The following is a 24222-nucleotide window of genomic DNA, read 5'->3' on the forward strand; positions in this document are numbered from 1 at the left end:
TTATGACTCCTTTAAAAGTTCTCAAAAATAACATATTTTTTGCCGCTGCGTTGGACGGGAAACCCCCTCTCAAAACCCTCCCATGCCGCTCCCCTCCCGGGCGGCGGCAGACGCCCCCATCCGCGCGACCCTAGCGCCCCCTCATCCCCCGCTCCTCAGGCTGCCGCTATTACCGTCTCCGGTGGCGATGGCGGCGCCCCTCTCGTCGAAGGACGAAGGGGTGGAGAGGGCTCCGCGGCGGCGCCTCATGGGAGGCGGTGGGGCGCTTGCTGAGGACGCCGGGCGGCACGGCTATGGTGGCCGTGGCCTGATGCACTTCGTCGGTCGTCAAGGAGGAGTGGGTAGAGCGTGGCGGCCTTCGCCCCGGCGGTGGCGGTGATCTAGGCCTGATTTGGGCCCTCTTGGCCCCAATCAACGCAAGATCCATGGCTTCGGCCAAGCCATCGTCGGTGCTCTGTGCCACCTTATTGTTCTGTGGTGATCCGGCAGGAGTGACTGGCGGCGTGGGGGTTGCTGGTCTAACTTTTATGGTGGCGGTGCTCGGGTTTCTCTCATGCGAAGATGAAGACCTGCCGGCGGCCTGTCTGTCATCATCTGGCTAGAGTGATGAGTTACGGAAAGCTCCACCGACGAATGGGACAGTGCATCTTTTGCCTGGAGTTTGCTGAATCGAGTGGTATTCGATCACGCGCACCTATGCTTTTATTCCGACCGTTTGGTTCTGCAGGGAGCGGCGTGAAGCTCTGTTATGTGTTGACATCAAGTGACATTTTAGTCCATGGCGAAGTCAAAAGAAGGGAATATCATGAAGGTCGGATTGGACGACTAGCAAAGGGAGGTTCAAGTCTTCGCGATGTTGCGGGACTTGCTTGGTGTTCTGGGCTCCGTAGAAGTGGTATGAAAGTGGGGGCGACAGCAAAGGTGAAGTTCAGAGTCCTATCTTTCAGGGTGAAAATCCAAGGTCTGGTTTTAACTGGTTGTGTCTGGCAATGATCTTATTGGAGGCATTGTTTTGAGAGTGGGGAATATCTTCAGGGTGAAAACCCAAGATCTTTAATCAGACAACAACGGCGCTGGTGCACCGTTCCCTTCTTGCCTTCTTGGAGGCGTCGCTTTTGGAGAATATGTATTTCATGTGTTGTCTTGGTGGTGGATGTATTGTTGTTGCTAGACCTGAGATGATGTAGCGGGACTTTTGTTTCTCAGTATTCTTTTCCATTTTTTGATGTGTGCATCCGTAGGTGTTGCATTGTTGCAGAGATTGTGTGTAATTGGTATTTTTTGATATTAATATATTTCCTTTATCAAAAAAAAGGATGTAGAATTCTAAACGCAATAAGCTATTGGTGTGGTATGGCTAGAGTGGGAGAATGGATCCAAAAAGAGGACATTTCGTTTGAGATATGTGACATCGACCTATGAATATCACGAGCATTTCAGAGATGGTGGAGAAGATTGATGTGTTGTTGATGCTGCCACTTCATCTACAAGGATGAACATATTAAGGTTGGAAGACTACACTACACATGAGGGTGAGGCCTTAATGATGGCTTGTGAGAGCTCACCCTTGATGAAGTCATAGAAGTTGACCAATTCAACTTCAAGTACTATAATCGATTGAGAAGCACTTGCATCACAAATCCAAAGACATGCCCAACAAAAACTCAAATCATAGATACAATATCCGTACCTGGTTTTGGATTTTCTAAACGGCGGGCGGGGCCTACGAGTTCAAGGGGCTGAGCACGGTATGCCAATAGAGGATCGTGTGAGTAATATTATCATAGCTCATATCTTGCAATACCTAGTCATTTGACCATTTACAACCATCTTTGTTAATCAATTGTTTGGTGTCACATGTATACACTATGCTCAACGACGGCACAACAAGATGACCAAGGTCAAAGGTAAGCCATTTGCATTCACCCCTCTTGGGCATTGCTCAAGAGCAATCAAGAGTGGCTCAATATATATTACGAGGCTCCACCAAAGAGACAATAGGGGTGTGCATCCCCATTTCCAGAATTTAGATGATGGAGTAGAGGGCGATGGTGGATATGATAATCAAGGGAGAGCCAGGGGCTCTACTCCAAACTCAAGCAAGGGAAGGCCTGAAGGGAGGAAGAAAGAGAAAGAAAAGATCAAGAAAGAAACATGTGTGGGTTCCATGAGGGAGAATCTTATAGCGATATTCAATAAGAGGGACTCGTTGCCTCGAGTTATTCAAACAAGGTTGAGAATAGAGGAGGAGAATAAGTACAAGAAATTAGTGAGGTGGCACAAGGTCAAGAAAGGAGGCAAAGTTGGAGACAAAGAGTATTATGAGGCACGCAAGGCTGGATTTGAGGAGAGCATGCCTAATCTTGAGAAGTTTTAATCGGCATGGACAGAGAAACCAATTAATAAGTGAAACGACGATGACACAAATATCATGTTCATAGTTCCAAGTAGGATGGACTAGAAGATATGGGCTAGATCACTTGTGCGGACCATGCGCGAACACACTAGGTGGACCGTGGCCGACCCAAAATTTTAGAACTTTTTGTACTATCTGGAAAAGAAGAGTGGCCTTTCCGAGTCTGGTCGTCCTCGTCGGACCGCCACTGGACTCGTTCCTTGCCGGCCTCTGCCTCCCGGTCACCTCTCCTAGCGCCCTCAAGGGCTCGGCGCATCGGCTCCTCCCCTGCCCCTCTAGCCCCCACTGGCCCACCGGACCACCCCCACCCATGATGCCCCGCTGGCCTCACGTTGTGGCTTTGGTGATCTAGCGGACGGCTCCCGGGCTCCGCTAGTCAATTCTCGGCAGCGCAGCCCCTCGTTGCTTCTGCCCGGCCGCTGGCCGCATCCTAGTCGCTACCCTCTGTCTGCCCAGTGCCAAAGTCTCGATCGGCGGTCGTTGCCCATTGCCCTCTGTTTGCTTGCGGAGGAAGCCCGAAACACATGTTTCTCTGTTTGCTCAATTTTGTGTGCTTAGGATTACTGGATCAGAATCAATTGAAACTTTTGTACTACCTCTGTCTATAAATAGATGCCAAAAGTTTGTCTAAATTTGAATGTATCTAGTCACGATTTAGTGTATAGATACATCCAAATTTAGATAAATCTTTGGCATCTATTTATGGACGGAGGGAGTAGTTGTGTGTCGATTGTATTTCCTTGTGGTGGAACCAGCCCACCCAGATTCAAGTCCTAGATTTGACATTGGTGTTACAAAACCGCGCAAACAAAAGTAGATCAAACGAAGAACAAGAACACCGATTTTTACGTGGAAAACCTAAACGGGAAAAAACCACGGAACGCACGGCGGCGTATCACTATAATTGGAGGAGTATTATAATACACGAGAGGACAAGCCCTCTACGTGCTATTGATACGGTGTAACTTTCTCTCATCTATTCTATGACTACCTGAGACTATATATAGGGGCAGACAACTCTCTTTCTTGGGGAACACGAAATAGAGTTGTAGATGTGCTACGTCTAGCACGGTTGGCACGCCGTAGTTCGTTAGGACTCCTTCCATAGTACAACAGGTAAACAGATTTCGGATCACAATACAACAAACTCCACCTTGAGCCGAAATCCCTTGCAAGAGTAATAGATAGCATTCAACTCCTCAACTACAGTCATCACAAGTAAACCTTGTGCCTTGAAACGTCCATAGGACTAATAAACTTCTCATGAAGTCAAATTGAGCAAATCAATCTTGGGTCGTCCAGAAAACAACAAAGCAGACATACGAACCTGGGTATCCTGTAAAACCCCAGCAAAAGTCTGAGTCTGTGCCACTGTCCTCAAATAAAAATAAAACTGCTCAATCATCAAATGACATAAGTCATCATATCTCCTGTGGTGCTTGAACGAGCACATAGCTCATAGTGCAACATCTTCGTGCACATAACATTGTGAAGAACTCATCTCATGGAATCTGAAACGTGCTACAAACTAAAAAGTCCAAACCTAGGCAAACACACTCATGCAAGAGCATCTGGTACGAAAGGCATAACGTACACCAAAAAACTGCTAACTCATAATGGTTAATGAAAAACCATGACATGGTCAAAAAATGTCTCTGTAGAACAACTGTCGGATGATAGAGCCTCAAACATGCAATGGAGCTTTAACTCTGCACTAGACCCCTCTTGAAAGAGCATAGACAACTGAATTGCACTGAAAACTTAACAATAATAAATATTGTAGCATCTAGCAGAAAACAAATCTCCTTCTTGCATCTCAAACAATCCTCATCACAAACTTAAATAACAAAGCAAAACCTTCACATACATAACAGCAAAAACTCTGCGAGCAAAGAGTATAATGCTGGCTACCAACAGGCATAAAAATTACCTCCTCCGTAATTTTTTTCTGATATCTGAATTGTGTTCTTATAATTGCAGCAACATAACATCTAAAATTTGCATCCATAAAATCTTCATGCAGACTACAATTCACCAAACTCCACCTTGAATTGGAAACTATCAAAAAACGATGATCGTACCAGCGGCAAATCATCAATCATAGGTGGCGCGGGAATTCTTTCTTTTCTCCTTGTCAATCCAAACAAAACTATCCAGTGCATCCTTATAATTGGCTTTCGCCAATAACGCTCGCATCTCGACTTACCATAGGGTAAACCTTGTGTCATAATACAACAGCTGAACATCGTACTTCATGATATCCATGAGTCGACAAAACTGTGATCACAAAGTAGTACAAGCCACAGAAAAATTCTATGTAGAACTAAAACTGCAGAGCAAAACATAAACGGATAGCACCTGGTACTGCCTGGTGGACGGAGCAAACAGAGGCAAAGAAAATCTAAACTAGACTTCACGTGCAGTAGCAAGAGTGCAGCAGATTGGTTTTGATACCTTGCCTTGGGACTGATCGATCTACTCCCTCCGTGCAGAAATATAAGACGTTCTGGGATTGTTCCGACCAGGTGAAAAAGCTGTGAAAAGACATCGCTACCCCTGTCTAATGGTTCCCGATCCCATCGTCTTCATCCTCGATCTCGATCCCATCGTCGTCCGCCTCCGCACCCAATGCCCCAGCCAGCACCTCCGGCCCCTGCAGGACCCATCTGCGCGCGCGCCTCAAGCCATGTGCGCCGTCGGAATCCAAATCCACCCGCGTGCGTCGCCGGAATCCAATCCACCGGCGTGCGCCGCCGGAATCCATCTGCATGTGTAGCCCAGCAGAATTCTCACGCGTTGCCGGCAGCTGCACCTTCCGGAGGCCGGCCACAGCCCCAAGCAGTAGCACCATGCCGGCCCCCTGCCAGTAGATCGTCGGCGTCCACGCACGCCCATCACCCACCAAGCAGAGCACCACGAAGGAGGTGACACCGACACCAGCTTGGGGAGCCCACCGTGTTCCCCTTTTCCTTGTGAAGCCTTTCCAGGAAATTGCCAGGCTCGGATTCACCAGGTTTAACTTGGTCACTCTGTCAGCTACTCAGTTTAGCTGCATAAGAGGTGAAGTAATTTATCATGGTCCAGTCAACAAAATCAAACTGAGAAATTAAACAACTCAAGTACTCAACAATGAGAGGTCATATTGAGTTTAAAAGAACATACTCAACAATTAAGACTATGAGGGAAGACTAATTATTACGAATACTCCAAAAATTGACTGAATGTTGACAGAAATATTCAAAAATTGATTGAATGTTGTTTACTAAGTTAATCCTAGTCACAAGCAACCACTGCAAGCAAGGAGTAATTCAATTGTTGTTGCTGCAAGCAAGCAGTACAAGCACTGCAAGCAAGTTGCTGCAAGTAATTCAATTGCACATACACATGACATAAAAGCACCCCAATCTTAATTCAGTTTACAGGAGTATGAGAATATTGACAGCATAACTTCCAATATTTACATGAGTATAAGAATATTATTCCAGTGGCTTCTAAACTTGCAATATTTTCATGGAGAATATTTTAAATGGATGTGAACTTGGTCAAAAACCTTCACTGTCCAGGAAAGTTGTACGGTGAAGACAAGTATGTAAGCTCATGACTATCTAGCACAAGCAGACGATTTGAAGTTTATACTACTGGACACTACAAAATAGAAGTAACTGTACAATGAACGCCACAAGAATTAGCTCAGCAAACACTGTTCACAGTCTGGCTGAGGTTCAGACAAGCAAATGACGATCTAGTAGTATCCAATCCATTAGTAAGAGTTGGAACTCCAAGATCAAGTAACTTGGAGACCCATTCAAGCTTCTTCTTGTCATGTTATGTGGCCCAGGGGACTATTTTAGTTGGCTAATGCCTCTCTAATTTAAGCAGCACATGGACATCATTACTAATTAAAAGAGGAAGAAGAGAAACCAGGTGATGGTGCATCAGGAGTACTTAACATTTCCGTAAGTACTCACAACCAGTTCATCAGGACCATGCAAAGATATTCCAGATGTGAGCTCTCAATTCCTTAATTCATCAGGAACATAACTCATGCGGAGATGCATCGGAGTTTAAGTCAGTATACCTGCTTTCCGGGCTGATTAACCATGCTTGCATCTGAACCTGCTCATGGGGATCACGCCACTGTTGATGTGGCCGGTTAGGATGTTGATGAACTGCTTCTGGTTGTTAGGCACCATGATCTGCAACATCACAGGATTAATCGATCTCAGCATTCACATGTCAAGCAAGTAGCATTGCATTAACAAAGACAGGGGCTTTCACAAAACTAGGGATAGATGACCCACAATTTGAGATAGATGCTATGTTGGGGATATGCATAATTCCTCAAACCTTAATCTATCACTGAGTAGCAAAATACTAGGAAGATAGGCCGAGATGTAGCAACAAGCAGCAGTTCACGTGAAGAGCATAGGCTTAGAAATACAGGAAAGGCCGACAGGTTAACTGAAATGAAAATGGGAAGGAAATACAGGCCGACCTGTAGTGCTCCGAGACCTGGTTCGACCCATCCACTCCTCCGGCTGCTCAAGAAAGAATGCATCTGAATCAAAACAAATATTTGGTTTAATCAATGATGCAACACACTTGAAAAAATATACAGTACTCCAAATGACTAGGAGTCAACATTAAACAGTTAACTGTGTAGTATGTGATGCGTGACAGACAAAATGCATGTATCACCTACGAACTTCTTAAACAAGCATTGCTATCAGCTTTAACGCCTAACCTTACAAATACTCGTGGGAGTAAAATGGAACAAAATATCAACAAAGAATATTTTTGCGGGATGTCCACACATAATGTTCGCTAACTTCTACACCATGTTTGCGAACATTAGGGACCATGCTCATTCAGAATCAGAGACGTGATCTTTGGTATAGTCTTTTTTTTTTGACCTGGACTACGGCGGGCTTACGCCAGCCTGAACAACTTTATACCAATAAAAGGAGCATACAGGGTTTCTTTACAACACTTGAGAGGGAGCAGAGGAGCAGAAAGTAGTAGAGAGGGGGCTCAGGGAGGGTCATAACCATTACACCAGAAATTAAGGAAGGAGGTGGAGGAGGGGGTGGTACATCTATAAGCCCATAGTCTAATATCCTCAATACATCTGCGGGAAACTAAAGGCAACGTCTGAATTCCGATCCATTAGTCTATTACCTCTTCATCTACCATTCATGTGTAATGTTGCAATAACTGACACCTCACATCACTAACTAGCATAGTTGTGTCCTACCACGGTTTTATCATATCTGCAGTTAATTTGGATGAATGTTCCTCATCCATGAATACAAGCAATTTCTCTTTGTGATTTCCTTTTCCCAAGAGAGATTATGAACATGCTGATGAGCATCGGTTACTAAATCATCAACTTCTCTTTGATCTCAACTCTGTTAATTGCACAACTCACTATAGCTTGGCTTCGAGAAGGGAAAGAGGAAAATCGGCATTCAGAGTTTCCCCCCTTGAACACACTCTAGCACATTAGTTTCTACTGTGATATTCAGTAAAATCACTAGGGAGCAAATTCAATATTGGTTTCAATTTTCGGAACAGCCAAAAGGTGCCAAAATAAACTGACGTCCTGCAATTACTGACGGTGCCAAAAGAAGGAACAGATACAGAGGCCCTACTGCTGCAATCATGGAATCCAAGAAGAGCTGCATGTAGGTTTCTCTGTGAAGAGAACGCACCGTGTAGAAAGTCAGATAGCCCAATCGCCGTCACCATCCAAGCGACAGAAGAATGGAATTGAGGAGACGGACGGGCCGGCGCGTGAGACGTGGTATCGGAGGAGGTTGTGGAGGTCCTCGCGGAGCTTGACCTGGCAGTGGGCGGAAGGGGGATCCCGCGAACGGAGGCTCTAGCAACCTCCCTCTCCGCTGTCACCCACCTCTTGCCCTCCGCCGCCATCTCTCCCGGCTTGGTTCTGGGGGAGAAGGGAGATGAAGAGTGTGTTAGAAACTGGGGATCTGCAAGGTTCTACAGGGGACAGTGGTTCGGCGACTCACGCGGGCGAGGCAGACGTCGGAGACGAGAGCGAGGAGCTGCAGCTGCAACAGCGCCGCCTCCACCGCCTTCATCACGCAGGGACGGAGCTACTCCCGCGGCTGGCTATGGCACCCGCCGGATCTGTCCCCGCCTCCTCACCTCGACTCCAGCTGCGGGGCTGGCAAGAGGGGACAGACGCGGGTCAACACGATTTGCACGGCGGTCACGCGCTCCGCCTCCACCCTCGAGCAGCAAGAAAAATGTCACCTTGGCGACACAGGGACGAGAGGAGCGAGGAGGGAGACGGGAAGCGAGCAACGCGTGGAGGGACCACCGACGCGGGGGTAAAACGGGAAACCCGGGATTTTCTGTAGCGTAACGAAATTTGAACTAGGATTCCAAAACGTCTTATATTAAAAAACGGAGGGAGTAGAATACTTCGGATCCAGTAAATACGCCTTGTCTGGGAACTTGATCTGTTGGCTGATGTAGTACCTTGATTGAAGTCATTGAACGATGAAGTAGACTGCTGCTTCGCTGATTCACAGCGTGCCGATGCTTCGGCTCATCGGACTGAAACGGCTCAATTGAGATGGACTTGCTCACAACCGGAACGGCAATGCGATGCTCGCAATCTCGCTGACGAGGTCGCGACGCAATGCGAGGAATCCAACACCAACGAGAATCGCGAGAGGCAGCGCACGGAACGCCACGGATCAGTCTCGATCATGTAGATCCAATCTCATGAACCGGAAGCTTTTTGACGCCGCCACGCTACAGCAGTTGATCCAAACTACGCGGCGTTGCCCGGGGGAGCGCAGCGAAAAGTCTCCTGCACAGCGGATCAATCTTGAAATCTTGTGCTCTGATACCACTTATTAAAAAATCGCGCAAATAAAAGTAGATCAAACGAAGAACAAGAACACAGACTTTTACGTGGAAAACCCAAACGGAAAAAACCACGGAATATCACTATAATTGGAGGAGTATTACAATACACGAGAGGATAAGCCCTCTGCGATGGTGTAACTTTCTCTCATCTATTCTATGACTACCTGGGACTATATATAGGGGCAAGAAAAAGAGTTGTAGATGTGCTACGTCTAGCACGGTTGGCACGCCGTAGTCCGTTAGGACTCCTTCCATAGTACAACAGGTAAACAGATTTCGGATCACAACACAACAATTGGTATTTGCATTTACCTGAATTTATTTTAGGATTTAACCGGCGCTATGCTTTCAGTGGTAGGTGACGTGCCTGTCAACAGCGAGGTGCTAGTGGTGACTTCGTCAACCTCAAGATATGCCGGTTCAGTCCCTCGGATGTGCTCATAGGGGTAGGATGTGCGTGCGTTCATAGGGGTGTTTGTACGTGCGTGTTTGTGAGCGTCTGCGTTGTAATGTGTTCTAAAAAAAGAATCAATTGATTGTGTCTTGCCTATTTTTCTTGCACATTTGATATTGTTAGACTTAAGACTGTCTTAGCAAGAACTATTTATCAGATGTTAGACTACTCATAGTGGAAGTAACATACGTAGTAGGTAGTAACATCACATACTTCAAGATATTTTAGTGACATGACGTGACAATAAATGATGAAAGAGTGGGTGCACGCAAATTCGATGTAGACGTACCGCCCTACCCGTAACTTCTTACCGGACCGCGAGCCGCTTGCCTTGTGGTCGTTCTTCGTCTTTCGGTACGACCAACCCTTCTCAATAGCGTTAGTTTGGGTGGATATGCCTGGCAATGACGTGGTCAAGAAAATAGTTATCGCCAGCATACCTTAATAAGGCTCAAACGCTAGCTCACCTTTAATGACTGCTATTGAAACCGTTACGATCCTGCGCACACGTGCGAAAGTCAGGGCACGCCATTAACACGGCGTTGCAACGCGCCATCCGCCATCCGTAAGTTATGCCACGCTGAAAATAAAGCATACATGTCACTGTCATGCGGACTCGTGCGAAAAGTGTGCGGACGCCCACACTATCCTTGTAGCGTCCACTCAAACATCGCTGAATATTTTTGAACCGCAGTTGCTTCTGCACGAACTAATCGAACACTATACGTGACCAGCTGAGCTGGTACATACGAGTATTTTTCAACCGCGCCGTGGCAAATAAACACGAACCGTCCGTCTGGGTTCGCCCCGTTGGAGACGAAGCAACGAGAAGGCAAGCAAAAAAAATGTGGACTGCGACGCAATGAGAATGGTACGCCTTCCAGTCTGTGCGTAAACAGTAGAGAGCTGATGTGCCAGTGCAGAGGAGCCAGGAAGCAAACTACTTCACGAGGGGTAGCGCAGCTCTGCGACCTCAAGTGCGTGTCAGTCTTGAGAGTTGAGAGGTGCCTTCGAGACGAAGCTCGCAGAGGCTGATAGCCTGATACCCACTGTTTTTATTTCTTCTTTGAACGGCCTGATATCAGTTGTCGACGCCAACGCCAAGTACTACAAAGAAGACTGGACGTTGTCACGTCATTCGGTCGATGTGACGTGATGTGCGTCAGGCCACGAAACCTGCCGGACAGTTTACTGACTTTCCTTTGGACTGCACGTCTCCAGTGCAAAATCAGTACCACTATGTTTGGATATGTATAATTGATTGAAATTGAATTAGACTAGAATTCGAAATTCAAGATGCAAATGAATTCCAAAATCAGTACCATCATGTTTTGATGGTAGAAACCATGGAAAGGAATTTGATGTGTATTTTTGGCCAACCTAATCGAGCTAGGGGTCACGAACTGGCTCGTGAGGGAGCTCGTGGCCGCCGGTGGAGTGCGGGAAGCGACAGCCACCTCCCGCCGCAGCCCACACCGCCGCCGTTCCGCCCTCCAGCCCAGTCACATCTAGGGTTAGGGCAGGCTAACAGGGGGGACGACGACAAGGGCTGCGAGGAGCTTACCATAGCATGGCAGGAGGGCGGGGATGGGAAGAGGAGGTGGGGGGTGGGGTGAGGAAGACAAGGGTGGGAAGGGGCTTACCGTAGCCACCGTCGGGTACCACCAAGAAGAAGGGAGGAGGACTCGTGAGCGATGTGCTCGCTCTCTCGCGGTGAACCGGTACACAGACACGTTTCCGCGCATTTCCGAGCCTTCCACCTCGGAAACTCGGAGAGAACCTCACCATCCACTGAAAAATATTTCGCCTTTTATTAGATACCAAAGTGTCAAATCTGGGATTCAGCCCTCCTAAGCGTTCAACCACAGGTTGGTTCTCACTGTAGGAAATTACTATACATATAAATTGTATAAACTAAATAAGTCAGCCATAATTTTGATTGTAAATAACTATTGTAAATGGATACCGCATATACATATTGTGCAAGTTAATTTGGATCAAATTAGCTTTAGCCATCTAGATATGAAGAAGAGAAGTTAGAGAACAATAGCTTGCCTAACTTATCATCTAGTTGGACCCTCCCCGCGCGGCGGCGCCGCGCCGCGCCTGGGAGGCCGCCATCGGCCCTCTCCCCGTCCCCTCCTCAAGTCCCCTCTCCCGCCGCCCTATGCGCTGCTGGGCAAAGCCCCGGTGGTGTGGCGGCGGCGGCCTTTACCTCAGTCGGCGACGGAGGAATCTGCTGCGGCCTCCACCGGTTCCTTCCACTTCTTCGACGGTGACGGCGGGGCAGCGACTGCCAGGGGCGGCGCGCTGTGGTGGCGGTTCGGCCGGTTCGACGGCGGGTCTCCGATCTAGGCCCAGATGGGCCTAGGCGGGCTCGTGTGTCCGCCCTCGATCCTCCCTGCGGTTGTGGCATTTTCCTGGGCTTCTCCCGCGTCTTGAGGTGGCCTCGGATAGTAGCTCCGGGTATGGCGGTGGTGCTCGTCTTCTTCGTCGGAGGCGGGCGGCTAGATTGGGGCTGTTCGTGGGGATCTTTTGACCTCATGTCCAGTCCCAACAACGAGTTGGGGAGCGCAGCTGCCGGTGAAAACCGTGCTCTAACTTTGATCATGGCAGACGATGGCGACGTCACGCGCCGTTACCTTCTTGAAGGCATCGTCGTCACAGTCTACGGCTTCTTCTCGTGCTGCTCCGGGGGAAATCTTAGATCCAGCCCGGATCGGACGATGACGGCGCTCCCTGCGTCATTCAACCTCTTGGTGCATCGTTTTTGGAGCAGCGGCTAGATGGAGGTGGACCTTGGTGGAGTGGTGTTCATCTATCACGTTGTCGTTGATGATTCTCGGTGGCGTGAAGCTGCGGGGTATCGAAGACGGCGAGGACTGTTGGACGCGTGCAGGATGGTGGAGTTGTCTAGCGTCATGGTGACATCGACGCCAGGCTTGGCATGGTCAATGCGTTGATCTCACTTGGAGATGGGTTCGAGATAGATGGTGGTTGCGAACTCTGCGACGTGTGCAATGGCACATCCCCTGGGTTTTGCTTTTTGGATGATGTGCATTGGTGTAATGTCAGGGAGTATGGTCTTGTTCATGGTCACCCTCTTCATCGTAGGTATAGCGACTTGTCGCTAGGAAGAAGGCTTCAAGTTGATCTTTGTATTCTTTTGTAAAGCATTGCGAATAATTTAATAAGGCAGAAAATTGTGTGCATCCTTTAGATGCAGAGGCTGAGACTATGATCGTTTATCTAAAAAAAAAAACTTGCCTGACTTGATCTGTTTCCACTTAAGCATGAGTTATGTCCCGTCTCAGTTTATAGCCCGCCCACGTCTCTAATCTAACCAATATAATGTAATGTATATGGTAAAAAATAACATTAGAATGTAGAACATATAAACTTTCTAATAATATATATTTATAATACACATCTTGTATTACGTTAGTCAAATTTATGGTATAGAGATATATAGGACCTATAAATAAATCAGGACAAAGGTTTTAAATTAATTATGTATCTGAAGGAGCTGAGATAAATGAAAGAAGTAGAATATAATCCATGATACATTTCTGCCGTGGCAAAGATTAACTAAAAAATCTGTGGTTAAGAAGAAAATAAAGAAATCACAGCTTTATATTTATAAAATTGCTCCCTCCGTCTCAACTTATGTTGCGCATCATTTCAGATGAAAGTTAAATTTCATAAAATTTAACTAATTATATAATATATATATTAATTTCTATAATATAAAATTAATTTTATTAGAACTACGGTAAAATCTATTTTTTATATTATGTAACTTTTATATCATAGATAATAATATATTTCCTAGAATCGATTAAAATTTACAAAATTTAACTTTAACTAAAAAAATATGCGCAACATATTTTAGAATGGAGGGGGTAAGAATGTAAGAGAGTCTCCGTTAAAAAAACAATCCGAGAGGGTCATCTCTCACTCTTGACTTCACGGTAAATCTTCCTTTGCACTTCATCTGCATACAGGGGGCGGAAGACCCACGCAGGCCAGCCGGCAGGAGCTCGGACGCGCGCAATGCCTTCCTCCTCCTCTTCATCCGTCCGTGTCCGGCAGAGGAAGCTCCCGGGGGCCGAGAGCTTGGTCTCTTTGCTGCTCAGTCAGAACGAGGTCGACGCGCTCTGTGAGAAGCACGGCGTCCCCAAGGAGTTCAAGGCGCGCCCTGCCGGCCACCTGCGCCTGAACTCGGTGCCGCCGCCGGGGGCCGTCTGCGTGTACGCGCACGCGCTAATGGCCGGTATGCGCGTCCCGCTGCACGGCTTCTTCTGCCAGGTGCTCGCCCACTTCGGCATTGCGCCGGCCCAGCTCACGCCCAACGGGTGGCGCATCATGGCGGGCTTCCTCGCGCTCTGCCAGTCCGCCGGCGTGCCGCCGTCGCTCGCGGTGTTCCGGCACTTCTTCACGGTGTCCATCGTCAACCACAAGGAAAAAGGCTGGTACTTTTTCCGATCCAAGGACAACTCCGGCTTGCGCTTCGCGGGACTGCCGACTCCCAGATCGGACTGGAGAAAATTCTTCTTCTTCCTCTCGTCGACGGAGCCGTGGCCTTGCCCGGTGGAGTGGGGCGAGCCGTCCAAGACATCTTTCGTGGAGCCATTGCTCACGGAGGAGGAGCGTCTGTGGGCGAGCAAGCTGTTGACTGTTCACGGCGCCGCCGCCATTGATCCCAACACAGATCTTTGCGATAGCAACCTTGCCGCCGCTGCCATGAGCACCACCACACTGCCAGCGCCGTCTTCTACTACCGATACTACTTCCAGCTCCATAGGTAAGTGCACATCGAAATACATGTAATTCCCCTGTTTTGTCGACCCTGCCTGATGTGGTTGTTGTGTGCCAGGCATTGATCCCCAAATCTACGACATGGTGAAGACTATGTATGCCGAGAAGGCAGCCGCGCAGTCCGCAAAGAAGGTGAAAGCCCAGCCGGGCAGTGAAGCGCCGGTGTTGCCCCCTTTGTGCGGGGAGAAGAAGGGTCCGGAGGAAGCCAACGACGGCGAGGAAAGTCCGCCTCTCACTGTGGTGACCGGCGTGTTTTCCCCGCCGCCGGGCTTCTCCGGCAGGCACGACCGTGACAACACGGACTGGGAGGCTGCGCGGGATCTTCTGCACGGTGCCATCACGCCGTCGCAGAAGCGCGCGTTCGCGGCGGCGGAACCTTCCGGCATCGTCGCGTCGAGCTATGTTGCGTTTCTGGAGGTACCACTGCATACCTAGTACCAAACAAAAGGGCAAATGTTGGCGACTGTTAGGAGTGTGATGGATCACATTGTTCGTGTTCAGGCCACGAACTACGCGTCGTCCTCCTCCCGCTCCGCGCTAGCGCTGGAGAAGAAGCTGTTGGAGCGGGACGCGGAGATCGCCGCGCTACGGGAGGAGCTGGAGGAGACGGACCGCGACCTCGCCGCGGCGAAGCGGGCGGAGGAGACGGAGCGGGGGAATGCAGAGGCGACGGAGGCGATCCAGCAGCTCCTGGGGTCAGAGGAGCGCGTGCGGCGGCGCGCGGAGGACGCGCTGGAGGGGTACAAGCGCTGGAAGGATGCACGAGCGGCACCTTGTCGCGCTCTGCCTGGGTCGTGCGGTCGTGCCGATTGATTAGCTCTAGTTGGATGGGTTTCTTCTTTTAACCTGAAACGCTTTCGACGCATTTCAAGTTCTCTTGATGGCTAGATGGCTCGTAGACACGTCGGCGGTCATCACAAACAAAATCTTGGCTTCATCCATTCTGCTATGTTTTCCTACGCAAAAGTCCTCGATGAATTTGTTACGTGTGATGTGTCCGAAGTATATAATGGATTGACTATTCTTTTACTCCCTCCGTTGTATGAATAGATGTCAGAGTTTTGTATACACTAAATAGCATCTAGATACATCTAGATTTAGATAAATTTTAAACATCTATTTATAGATAGATTCCGTTTATTAATAGATGTCGGAAGGTTTATCTAATTTCAGATGTATCTATATACTAAAAGGTGTTCAGATACATTTGAATTTGGACAAAGTTTCGACATCTAAAAATAGGTAGAGGTAGTATAAGTTTGGACTTTGGTTGCATTTGATACTATATGAAGTTTGACATGATGTTAGAACCTAAGATTTTAAATTTCTCTTGACTTTCACACACCGCAATAACCTGGAACTGTTGAAGCCCATTGGTGTCCATGCATAGTCTATTTGAGACATGCCTGTGAATCGCCTGACCACCTGTGAGGCCTCTTGAGCACACTTCTAAGTATGTACTCCCTCCGTTTTATAAAAAAGTATCAAAGATTTGTCTAATTTCGGGTATCTACAGACTAAAGAGCGTCTAGATATATCCAAATTTATTTAAATTTTCGACATCTATTTATGATCAGAGGTAGTACATGTATTGATGTGCCCTACCTTGTCACACGGCAGTGGCGCTGTTGAGGTGTATAAGTGGATTGCATTGAAGCATCTCTAGCATATAATAGAAACATACCAGGACAACAAATATTTGCAGTTTTTCGCGAAAAAAATGGGTCGCCACCCGCCATGACCAATTCCGGCAAATTGTTAGCGAATTCGAGCACCACTCCTCCTGCATTGGTGTCGCCGAACTTCGCGTCGGTTGAAGTCGAAGTTGGTGAAATCATAGTCGTTGAAGCTTTCCGAGTCGGTTTCCAGATCAGAATCTGTGAACGACCTGAAAGTCATGTCACCGAACAGATCGGTGAGCGCCCCACCGTCGGCGGGCTTGGTGAAGTATGGCGGCGAAACTTCCTCGTCGCCTGACTCCACAGATGATGTTGAAGATCCCGAGAAATCAGATCCGATCGCTAACGGTCCCGAAAAAATCGGTGCCGCAAGACGGTGCGATCCTTCCTTCCCAACGAGGAAGCGGAAGCTCCCGAACGTCATCTCCGTCGACTCCTCCAGATTGGCATATGCATACAAACGGGTGAGAGGGTGAGGAAACAAAATCGGCGAGATCAAGTTGGACTCGTTTACCTCCGTTCATCGCGTTGCTCGCAGTTGATGATGATGTTGATGATGCCATCGATATCAGGACCTTACGACCTCCAATTCCCACAGACGGCGTCAATTGACGAGAGATTAACTCGTCAATGCCTACAGATTGTAAACTTAGGGTTTCGTAAGGGCAAGTAGATCTCGAAGGTTTCAGCCGACAAAGGTGCTCGACTAAAGATTACGATGGTTCTGTTTACAAAAGATTCGATCCCACGACTCTCCCTCGGCTCCCCTTTATATAGGAGGTGGAGCCAAGGGTTTTCGTGTTGTATAGTTACAAACTACCCGATACATATTGGGCCTTTCCTAGTTTGATACAACATTCGTACTACAACTCTACTTTTTTTTACCCGAAGATCTTTGGGCTTCTGGGCCTCCAAAGCTTTGGATCCGTGGCAAAGCTTCGGGTCCGTGGGCTTCACGTCCTCTCCATATAACCCGGGTACTTTATTCGGCATATCTTTGTTAGCCAAGATTTAAGTCATCTCTCGGTCGAACATGAGATATCCACATTGAGACAATGGCATTAGTACATCACATTGGCCCCAAAAAATAGCTCCAACAGATAATGTGGATGTAAAAGCAGACCCAAAAAATTACATCGCGATGCAAATTTTGTGCCGCGCACGAGCTCCAACTATCACATTGTTGTTTCCTATTTATCCACCCGTACGAGCTACTCCACCATCACCGGCAGAGCCCCTACCAAGTCCAGCCCGCCACCACTAGGAAATGACCTAGACCGATCCCCACCTTGCCCGACTCGTCCCGCGGCTAGGGATGGCCGGAAACACGAGTCCGCCGTGGTGAAAATCTGTTGCCCGCCGACCCGATTCTGGCTCTCCGCGGCCATGGCCAGCCGTCTGCGGAGCCTTAGAACACCGGGGACCTTTCGGTCTGCCGTCCATGAGCTCTCGCGTGGACGAGTCCGGCAGGAGTCGGTGTTTCACTGACTAGTTGCTCGCCGTCCCCGCCCCTCCTCGTCCGCGTAGCACCAGTGCTATTGAGGCTATCACCGAAGTCTAGCTCCTTTGCCCCTCCGTCGACGCATCCACCTAGCGCTGCCGGCCACGGAGCGCCGCGTTGCAGAACCGTTGTTCAGCTGTTGTGAAAGGTAATATTTTGATCGTTTGCTTTTAATTTTTTTGTAATTTTAGTTGCGGTGTTGCAGTTAACTGATACAACAAAAATGTAGATGAGTTTGAATTCCTATGAATATACGACATCCGACCAAGAGTTTGACATGGAAGAGGAAGAAGACATCGCCATGGTGCTTGCACTTCACGCCCACAAGAACAAGCGACCGAAGCATGACGGTTCAGTCATTGAGATGGAGACAATCAAGAGAGAGAGGGGGCCGATGTCGACCGTCGGCTGATGCACAATTATTTTACCGAGCCACTGATATATCCCTAGGGCCTCTTCCATCGCCGGTTTCGGATGGGGGCGGAGTTATTCAAGTACATTGTGGAGTCAGTGAAGTTGCACGACACCATCTTCGAGCAAAGGAGGAGATCATGCGTCTTACTTGGACATAGCACATTCCAGAATGTGACCTCTGTATTGCGCATGATGGCATATGGAATCCGGGCGGGTCTCGTCGATGTCAACTTGGCAACGGGTGAGAGCCAAGCCATTCTCAGTGTCAATAGCTTTGCTATTGCTATTGGTCGATGTGTTTGGTCCCGAGTACTTGAGAGCTCCCAATGCTCAAGACATGGCCAGACTTCTTGCGATCAACGTCGGTCGTGGTTTTCCTAGCATGCTTGGCTCCATTAATTGCATGCATTAGAAGTGGAAGAACTGTCCTGCAGTTCGGCATGGACAGTTCAAAGGATACAAGGACTCCACAATTATTCTTGAAGCCATTTCCAACTAGGAGACGTGGATTTGGCATGCTTTCTTTGGAATGTCAGGCTCTTGCAATAACACCAATGTTGTTTAGAGGTCACCGCTCTTTGCCAAGCTAGCCTAGAGAGAGACACCACCAGTGCAGTTCGTAGCCAACAGCCTCACCTACGAGAAAGGCTATTACCTTTGTGATGGCATCTATCCGAGGTGGGCTACATTTGTGAGCCTCTCGTCAGCCCCTCATGTAATAAAGAACATGACTTTCACTATGCACATGTGGCTGCTAGGAAGGATGTGGAGAGAACATTTGAGATTTTGCAAACCTAATTTGTTGTTGTGAGAGGTCCGACAAAGTTCTGGGAGCAAGAGATCAATTTGTACATCATGATGGTTTGCGTGATCATGCATAACATAATCATTGAAAACGAGGGTGGTCAAGATGTGGACGGACATTACTATGAGTTGATGAGCCATCCGGTGCCGGTGCAACAAGAGCAACACCGCCCGCTTCATTGAGTGGCACCACGCGGTTCGTGATAAAGATGCCCATGAAAATCTTTAGAAGGGTCTTGTGAAGTAGTGGTGGAGATGGCAGTGACAACAAAGGATTAGTGGACGTCGTTGAATGATGTGATGAACTATGTGTATTTGTGGATGAACTTCGAGTGTTTGTGATAAATATGTGTGTTTGTGAGTTGGTTTATATGCAAATTGATCATGAAATATTCGTGTAATAATGATGAACTATTTGTGACATGTAATATTTAGCAATGTCTAGATTTTATTTGTATTTTCAAATCATTTAGATTAAGTTTCATTCATGTGTTGCAAATCTGAAATATATATCACCTAGGTGGTGATGTAAAATACATCATCTGCTGGAGCACCTTAAGAGCTGATATATTTTACATCATTTGATTTTTAAGAGCAAAAACAGATGACGTAAAAGACTGAAAAAACTTGCAAAACTGGTGATGATATAATGCATGATACAATGTAAGTTATACATTATCGTCTGAAGATGCTCTAAGACATTGAACATTTCGCGTACTGTACAATAAGTATCATCTCAAGAAGTAGCTAACAATATTGGTACTACATGGAATACCCCGGATAGTATCGTTCCGATTGCAAGAAGAGAGGTCATAGAGTGGATCAAGCAGAAAAGCATCGCGTGCGATCCATTCGAGTCATGTTGTAATCAAAAGAAGGTGACACCTGCCAGCGGCCAGAGCTCGACGCGCCTCATGTCCTCCTGCGATCCTTCACCACAGCGAGCTTAGCCTTGGCCCTCTTCAGTTGGTCCTGCAGAGCGGCGACCTCTGTGTCTCGCGCCGCCAGCTTCTCCTCGAGCTCCAGCGCGTATGCTGAGGAGTACAGCGCGTAGTTCACGGCCTGCTCTCAGACAATGCGATCGATGGGACTCCATTAGATGCGAGGAATTTACATTTGTTGGCATACCTTGAGAACCGCTACGTTGCACGACGCGACGACATCAGACGGCTTGCTGGCGGCAAAGACGCGCTCCAGCGGTGGCGCGACGGCGCCTCGCAGCAACTCCCGTGCGGCCTCCCAGTCTGTGCCGTCGTCGCTGTGTCCGTTGGGGACGCGCGTCGGCTTCCGGGAGAAGCCTGGGGGCGGCGAGCACACGCCGGCGAGAGCCGAGATGCCATGGGCGGCAGGTCGCCCGCTTGGCAGCAGAGAAGAAGGCCGCCCCTCCTCGCCGAATGCTTCGTCGAGACTCCTCTTCTTTCCGCACGACGGGGCGTCGCTACCCGCCTCGCTTTTCGCCTTGCTCGCGGATGCCGCCGCCTTTTCCGCCCGAATGGATTGCATCATGCCGTAGACCAGGGGATCCATCCCTTCGGAACCGGCGGTTGTATGAACACAAGTAGGCGGCGTCGCTGCCACCGGCGACGCCGGAGATATCATGGCGGCGACAAGGTTGCTCTCGCAAAGACAGGTCCTGAGATCGACGGGGGCGGCGTCGTGAGCCTCCAGCAGCTTCGCCGCCAATTTTTCCTCCTCCCCGTTGAGCACCGGCTCGACGAGCGAGCTCGTGGGCGGCTCGCCCCACTCCACGGGGCAAGTCCACGGCTCCGGCGACCAGAGGAAGAAGAATCCGTGCTTCCAATCCGTGTTACGGTGCGGCAAACCCGCGAAGCACAGGGACGCGCCTCTGGCTCGGAAAAAATACCAGCCTTTGCGCTTGTTTTTTTGGCAGAACAGCGGGAGGCATCCAAAGAAGTAGCGGAACACGGCGAGCGAGGGCGGCACGCCGGCGGAGCGGCAGAGCACCAGGAAGCCCGCCATGATACGCCACCCGTTGGGCGCGAGCTGGGTCGGCGCGATGCCGAAGTGGGCGAGCGCGTCGCGGTAGAACGGGTGGAGCGGGACGCGCATCCCAGCCTCCAGCGCGCGCGCGTACACGCACACGGTGCCCGGCGGCGGGGACGAGCTCGCGCGTAGGTCGCCGGCAGGGCGAGCGGTGTACTGATCCTCGGGGATGCCATATTGCTCGCACAGAGCGTCGACCTCGCCTTGCGTGCGCAGGAACGAGACGACGCCCTCGGCGTCGGCGGGCGTCGGGTGGACGACGTCAGCGGCGTGGTTGCCGTCGTCGGTGGTGGCGGCGTGGTGGTTCTGGTCATCGTCGTCGGATGAGTCGAGGCGGTAGTCGGGATCGTCGTCGTTGTCCGAAGAGGAGGAAGAGGAGCAAGGCATCGCGCTCGTCGGTTCTCGCGCGGCGGCCGCCACGCGAGTTGTCTCACTTTCTTTTTTCAAGGAGGCGGAGGAGGAAGATGGAAAGGAGAGATAACTGGCCGGTAGACAAGCGTAAATTCCTTCGTCTTAGGTTCCCGAGGAGTATTGAGTATTGACCAGTTGAATACTCGTCGGTATGTCCAGCACTAGATCGCAGAGCACCAGATGAATGGCAATAATCGTCTGTAAAACACATGTAATCATTTTAATTTGGGGCTGTCACATTTTAAATTTCAAGTTCAGGTTTTAAAAAGCATATCTCATGGGAGTGGTGTTTTGGCACATGGGATCATATGATCCCTTTATTTTAAAATGCATCTTAGATACATTTTAAAACATTAAAAAGTTGAAACGAAAAATTCACACGTACATCTTCACGTGCTACACGTCCACAAAATTGTTTCATGAAAATGCGACTTGTTTCGTGACGTGGGTAAAAAAGACAAAATTCAGTGCTTAAAATAAGACATGTCACAACATAAATTTTCTCTTTTTAATATAGACCACAAATATTATCGATTTTTCTTGAAACTTCAACCTCTAGCCTTGGCTAAGTTCTTGAGGAAACCATCCGGAAGTTCATCCCGTCTAATCACAAACCCTCCCCCGAATCCTCTTGCGTCCATTCGGCCCCAACTTAAGCCATCCTATGGCATCCGTCCGTTCACCACGACGACGCTTGGCGCCCACCGTGGGGCATGAAGTGGCGCTTGCTGGAGTACACATTCGGGCGGGCATCCTCGAGGTCGCCGGCGAGCGGACAGTGTCTGCGCTCGTCCAGCGCTTCTACTCCGTCGACTTCATCAACGACAACGCGGGCTGCTTCGCCAACGGCGGCATCTTCCCCAAGAACGGCCGCATCATCGAGTTCGGCAGCCAGCGTGTCTACTTCGGCACCGTCCCCGTGCGCCAGCGCCTCTCGCCGGTGCTGGTGGCACCGGACCCGCCAAGGTGGCTCTGTGCTGGCCGCGCCGTCGGCAGCGTCGAGGTAATGATGGCTGGCGCAGTCGGCGCAGGCAAGGAGGCTGCGGATGAAGGTGTTGGTCGTGCGGCTTCGACCCGTGCGGCCAAGCCACCGCTGGAGCGCGACACCGGCGCACCGGGAGCGTCTTCCGCACCACCGGCAACACCTCTCCAAGCGGCAATGAACGTGCTGGCAACGCCCATCGCGCGAACATCGACCCGGCGAGTGGCTCGGGCGGAGCCGGAGGCGCAACGCCGAAGCTGCTCGCGAACGGCGCCGACATCGTCCGGGCGCAGCGCGAGCTGAACCTAACCCTACGTGAGTACAACGCTGCCCATGGCTTTGCTTCTGTTAGCGCTCATGCTGCTAGGATACTGGAGAACCGGCTTAAGGCTCGCAATCTAGATCAGGATTTGCGTAAGGAAGTTCTTACCGGCAAGAGTACCTCTGCATCTGCTAGCATCATAGAGAAACCTAAATACAGTAGCCCGGATAAAACCATAAAAGCTGCTAAGGCTGCTGTAGAGCTGTGTGATTCGCTTACCGGAGATGCTCTGGCAAAACAGCAAGAGCGTGTTAGAGAGCTGCTAGACACTATCGAGCAGCAGAACGCTGAGCAGCTGGCTAAGCTGAACAAGGCTGTGGCCTCAAAATCCGCGCGTTCAACAAAGAATGCCGGAAGCAAGTCCCATGGGCAGGCCTCGTCCCCCATCCGGACAGAAGAAGAGAAAAAGAGGTGAACGCGCAGCAGATGACTGTGTACGATCCGGTCCTTGCCGGTAAACAACAAGCCGGGCAACACGATGCCGGTAGAAAAAGCCAAGGGGCAGATCGAGGCTACGCCAAGGGAGGCTATGCCGGAAACAATCATGCCGGTAGACACGAAACCGGGCAAAACTATCCGGCTGCAAGGGCAGCGTATGATGATGAGGAGATGCCTCCACCAAGGTACCGGCAGGCGAGGGCCGCGGTACCGGAACGTTATGATGAAGCTGATTCAACAAGACTCACGGCTTACCGGAACCCTTTGGGAGAACGCTTGGGGGAAAGAAACTTGCCGGAACGGGATGCGAGGCACCGTCTGGATAGAGTGTACCTGTCTGAAATGATTGAGGCAGAGGGTCCTCCGGGTCCAAAGTGCTTTGGCCCAAGGATCATGAAAGAGCAACCACCAGTTCGCAACTTTCAGTTGCCCCGTGACACTAAAACATACGATGGCACCACTAAGCCGGAAGACTGGCTCGCGGATTATGTGACCGCGGTATACGTCGCTGGTGGCGGAGGTTGTATAGCCGGAGGAGGAAACCGGCGTTGGGCCGTAAGAATCGTGCCAACGTTCCTGGTAGGACCGGCAAGAATCTGGCTGAACAATTTGCCGGAAGGAAGCATAAATGGCTGGTTGGACTTTGAGGAAGCTTTTGTGAGCAACTTCAGCAGCACCTACAGAAGGCCAGACAGGCCTCAGCAGCTCGCTTTGTGCGTGCAGCGCCCGCAAGAAACAGACCGGGATTACCTGACCCGGTGGAACTCCACTAGAAACTCTTGTGAAGGAGTGATAGAAGCACAGGCCATTGCTTGGTTTAGCCAAGGATGCCGGCGAGGTTCGCCTTTGTGGCAAAGGCTGCAGAGGAACATGCCGACAACGTTGACGGAAATGATGCGTGTGGCGGAAAACTATGCGTTGGGAGACCCAATGCAACCGGCGATACAAGCTGAGCCGGAACAATCAAACCCGCCTCAGCAGCAATACCGGGATAACCGGAACAACAAAAGAAGGGAAGATTTCCCGGATCGAAGGTATGGCTCGCAGCAAGTTGCTGTTGTGCAAGAAAACTCCGATGC

General features: G+C 49.6%; 2 protein-coding genes and 1 long non-coding RNA gene across 3 annotated transcripts; 1 reads left to right on the plus strand and 2 right to left on the minus strand.

Annotated features, from left to right (window-relative positions):
* Positions 1-5093: 5093 nt before the first annotated feature.
* On the minus strand, positions 5094-7501 carry LOC124670251. Its single transcript, XR_006992460.1, has 3 exons — positions 6912-7501; positions 6495-6612; positions 5094-5465 (listed from the first exon to the last, which is right to left on the minus strand). It is a non-coding gene; the product is annotated as an uncharacterized LOC124670251 (long non-coding RNA).
* A 6322-nt stretch (positions 7502-13823) lies between these two features.
* On the plus strand, positions 13824-15401 carry LOC124706143. The gene is given in 4 exon segments (XM_047237802.1): positions 13824-14447; positions 14575-14605; positions 14608-15005; positions 15090-15401. Coding segments are annotated over 4 exon segments (1365 nt in total).
* Positions 15402-19898: 4497 nt separating this feature from the next.
* Positions 19899-21377, minus strand: LOC124706151. The gene is made up of 2 exons (XM_047237808.1): positions 20115-21377; positions 19899-20048 (listed from the first exon to the last, which is right to left on the minus strand). The coding sequence occupies exons 1-2, from the start codon at positions 21375-21377 to the stop codon at positions 19899-19901; spliced, it is 1413 nt and encodes a 470-aa protein (XP_047093764.1).
* Positions 21378-24222: the final 2845 nt, after the last annotated feature.

This window comes from Lolium rigidum, chromosome 1 (genome assembly GCF_022539505.1).
Source record: "Lolium rigidum isolate FL_2022 chromosome 1, APGP_CSIRO_Lrig_0.1, whole genome shotgun sequence".
Lineage (NCBI taxonomy): Eukaryota > Viridiplantae > Streptophyta > Magnoliopsida > Poales > Poaceae > Lolium > Lolium rigidum.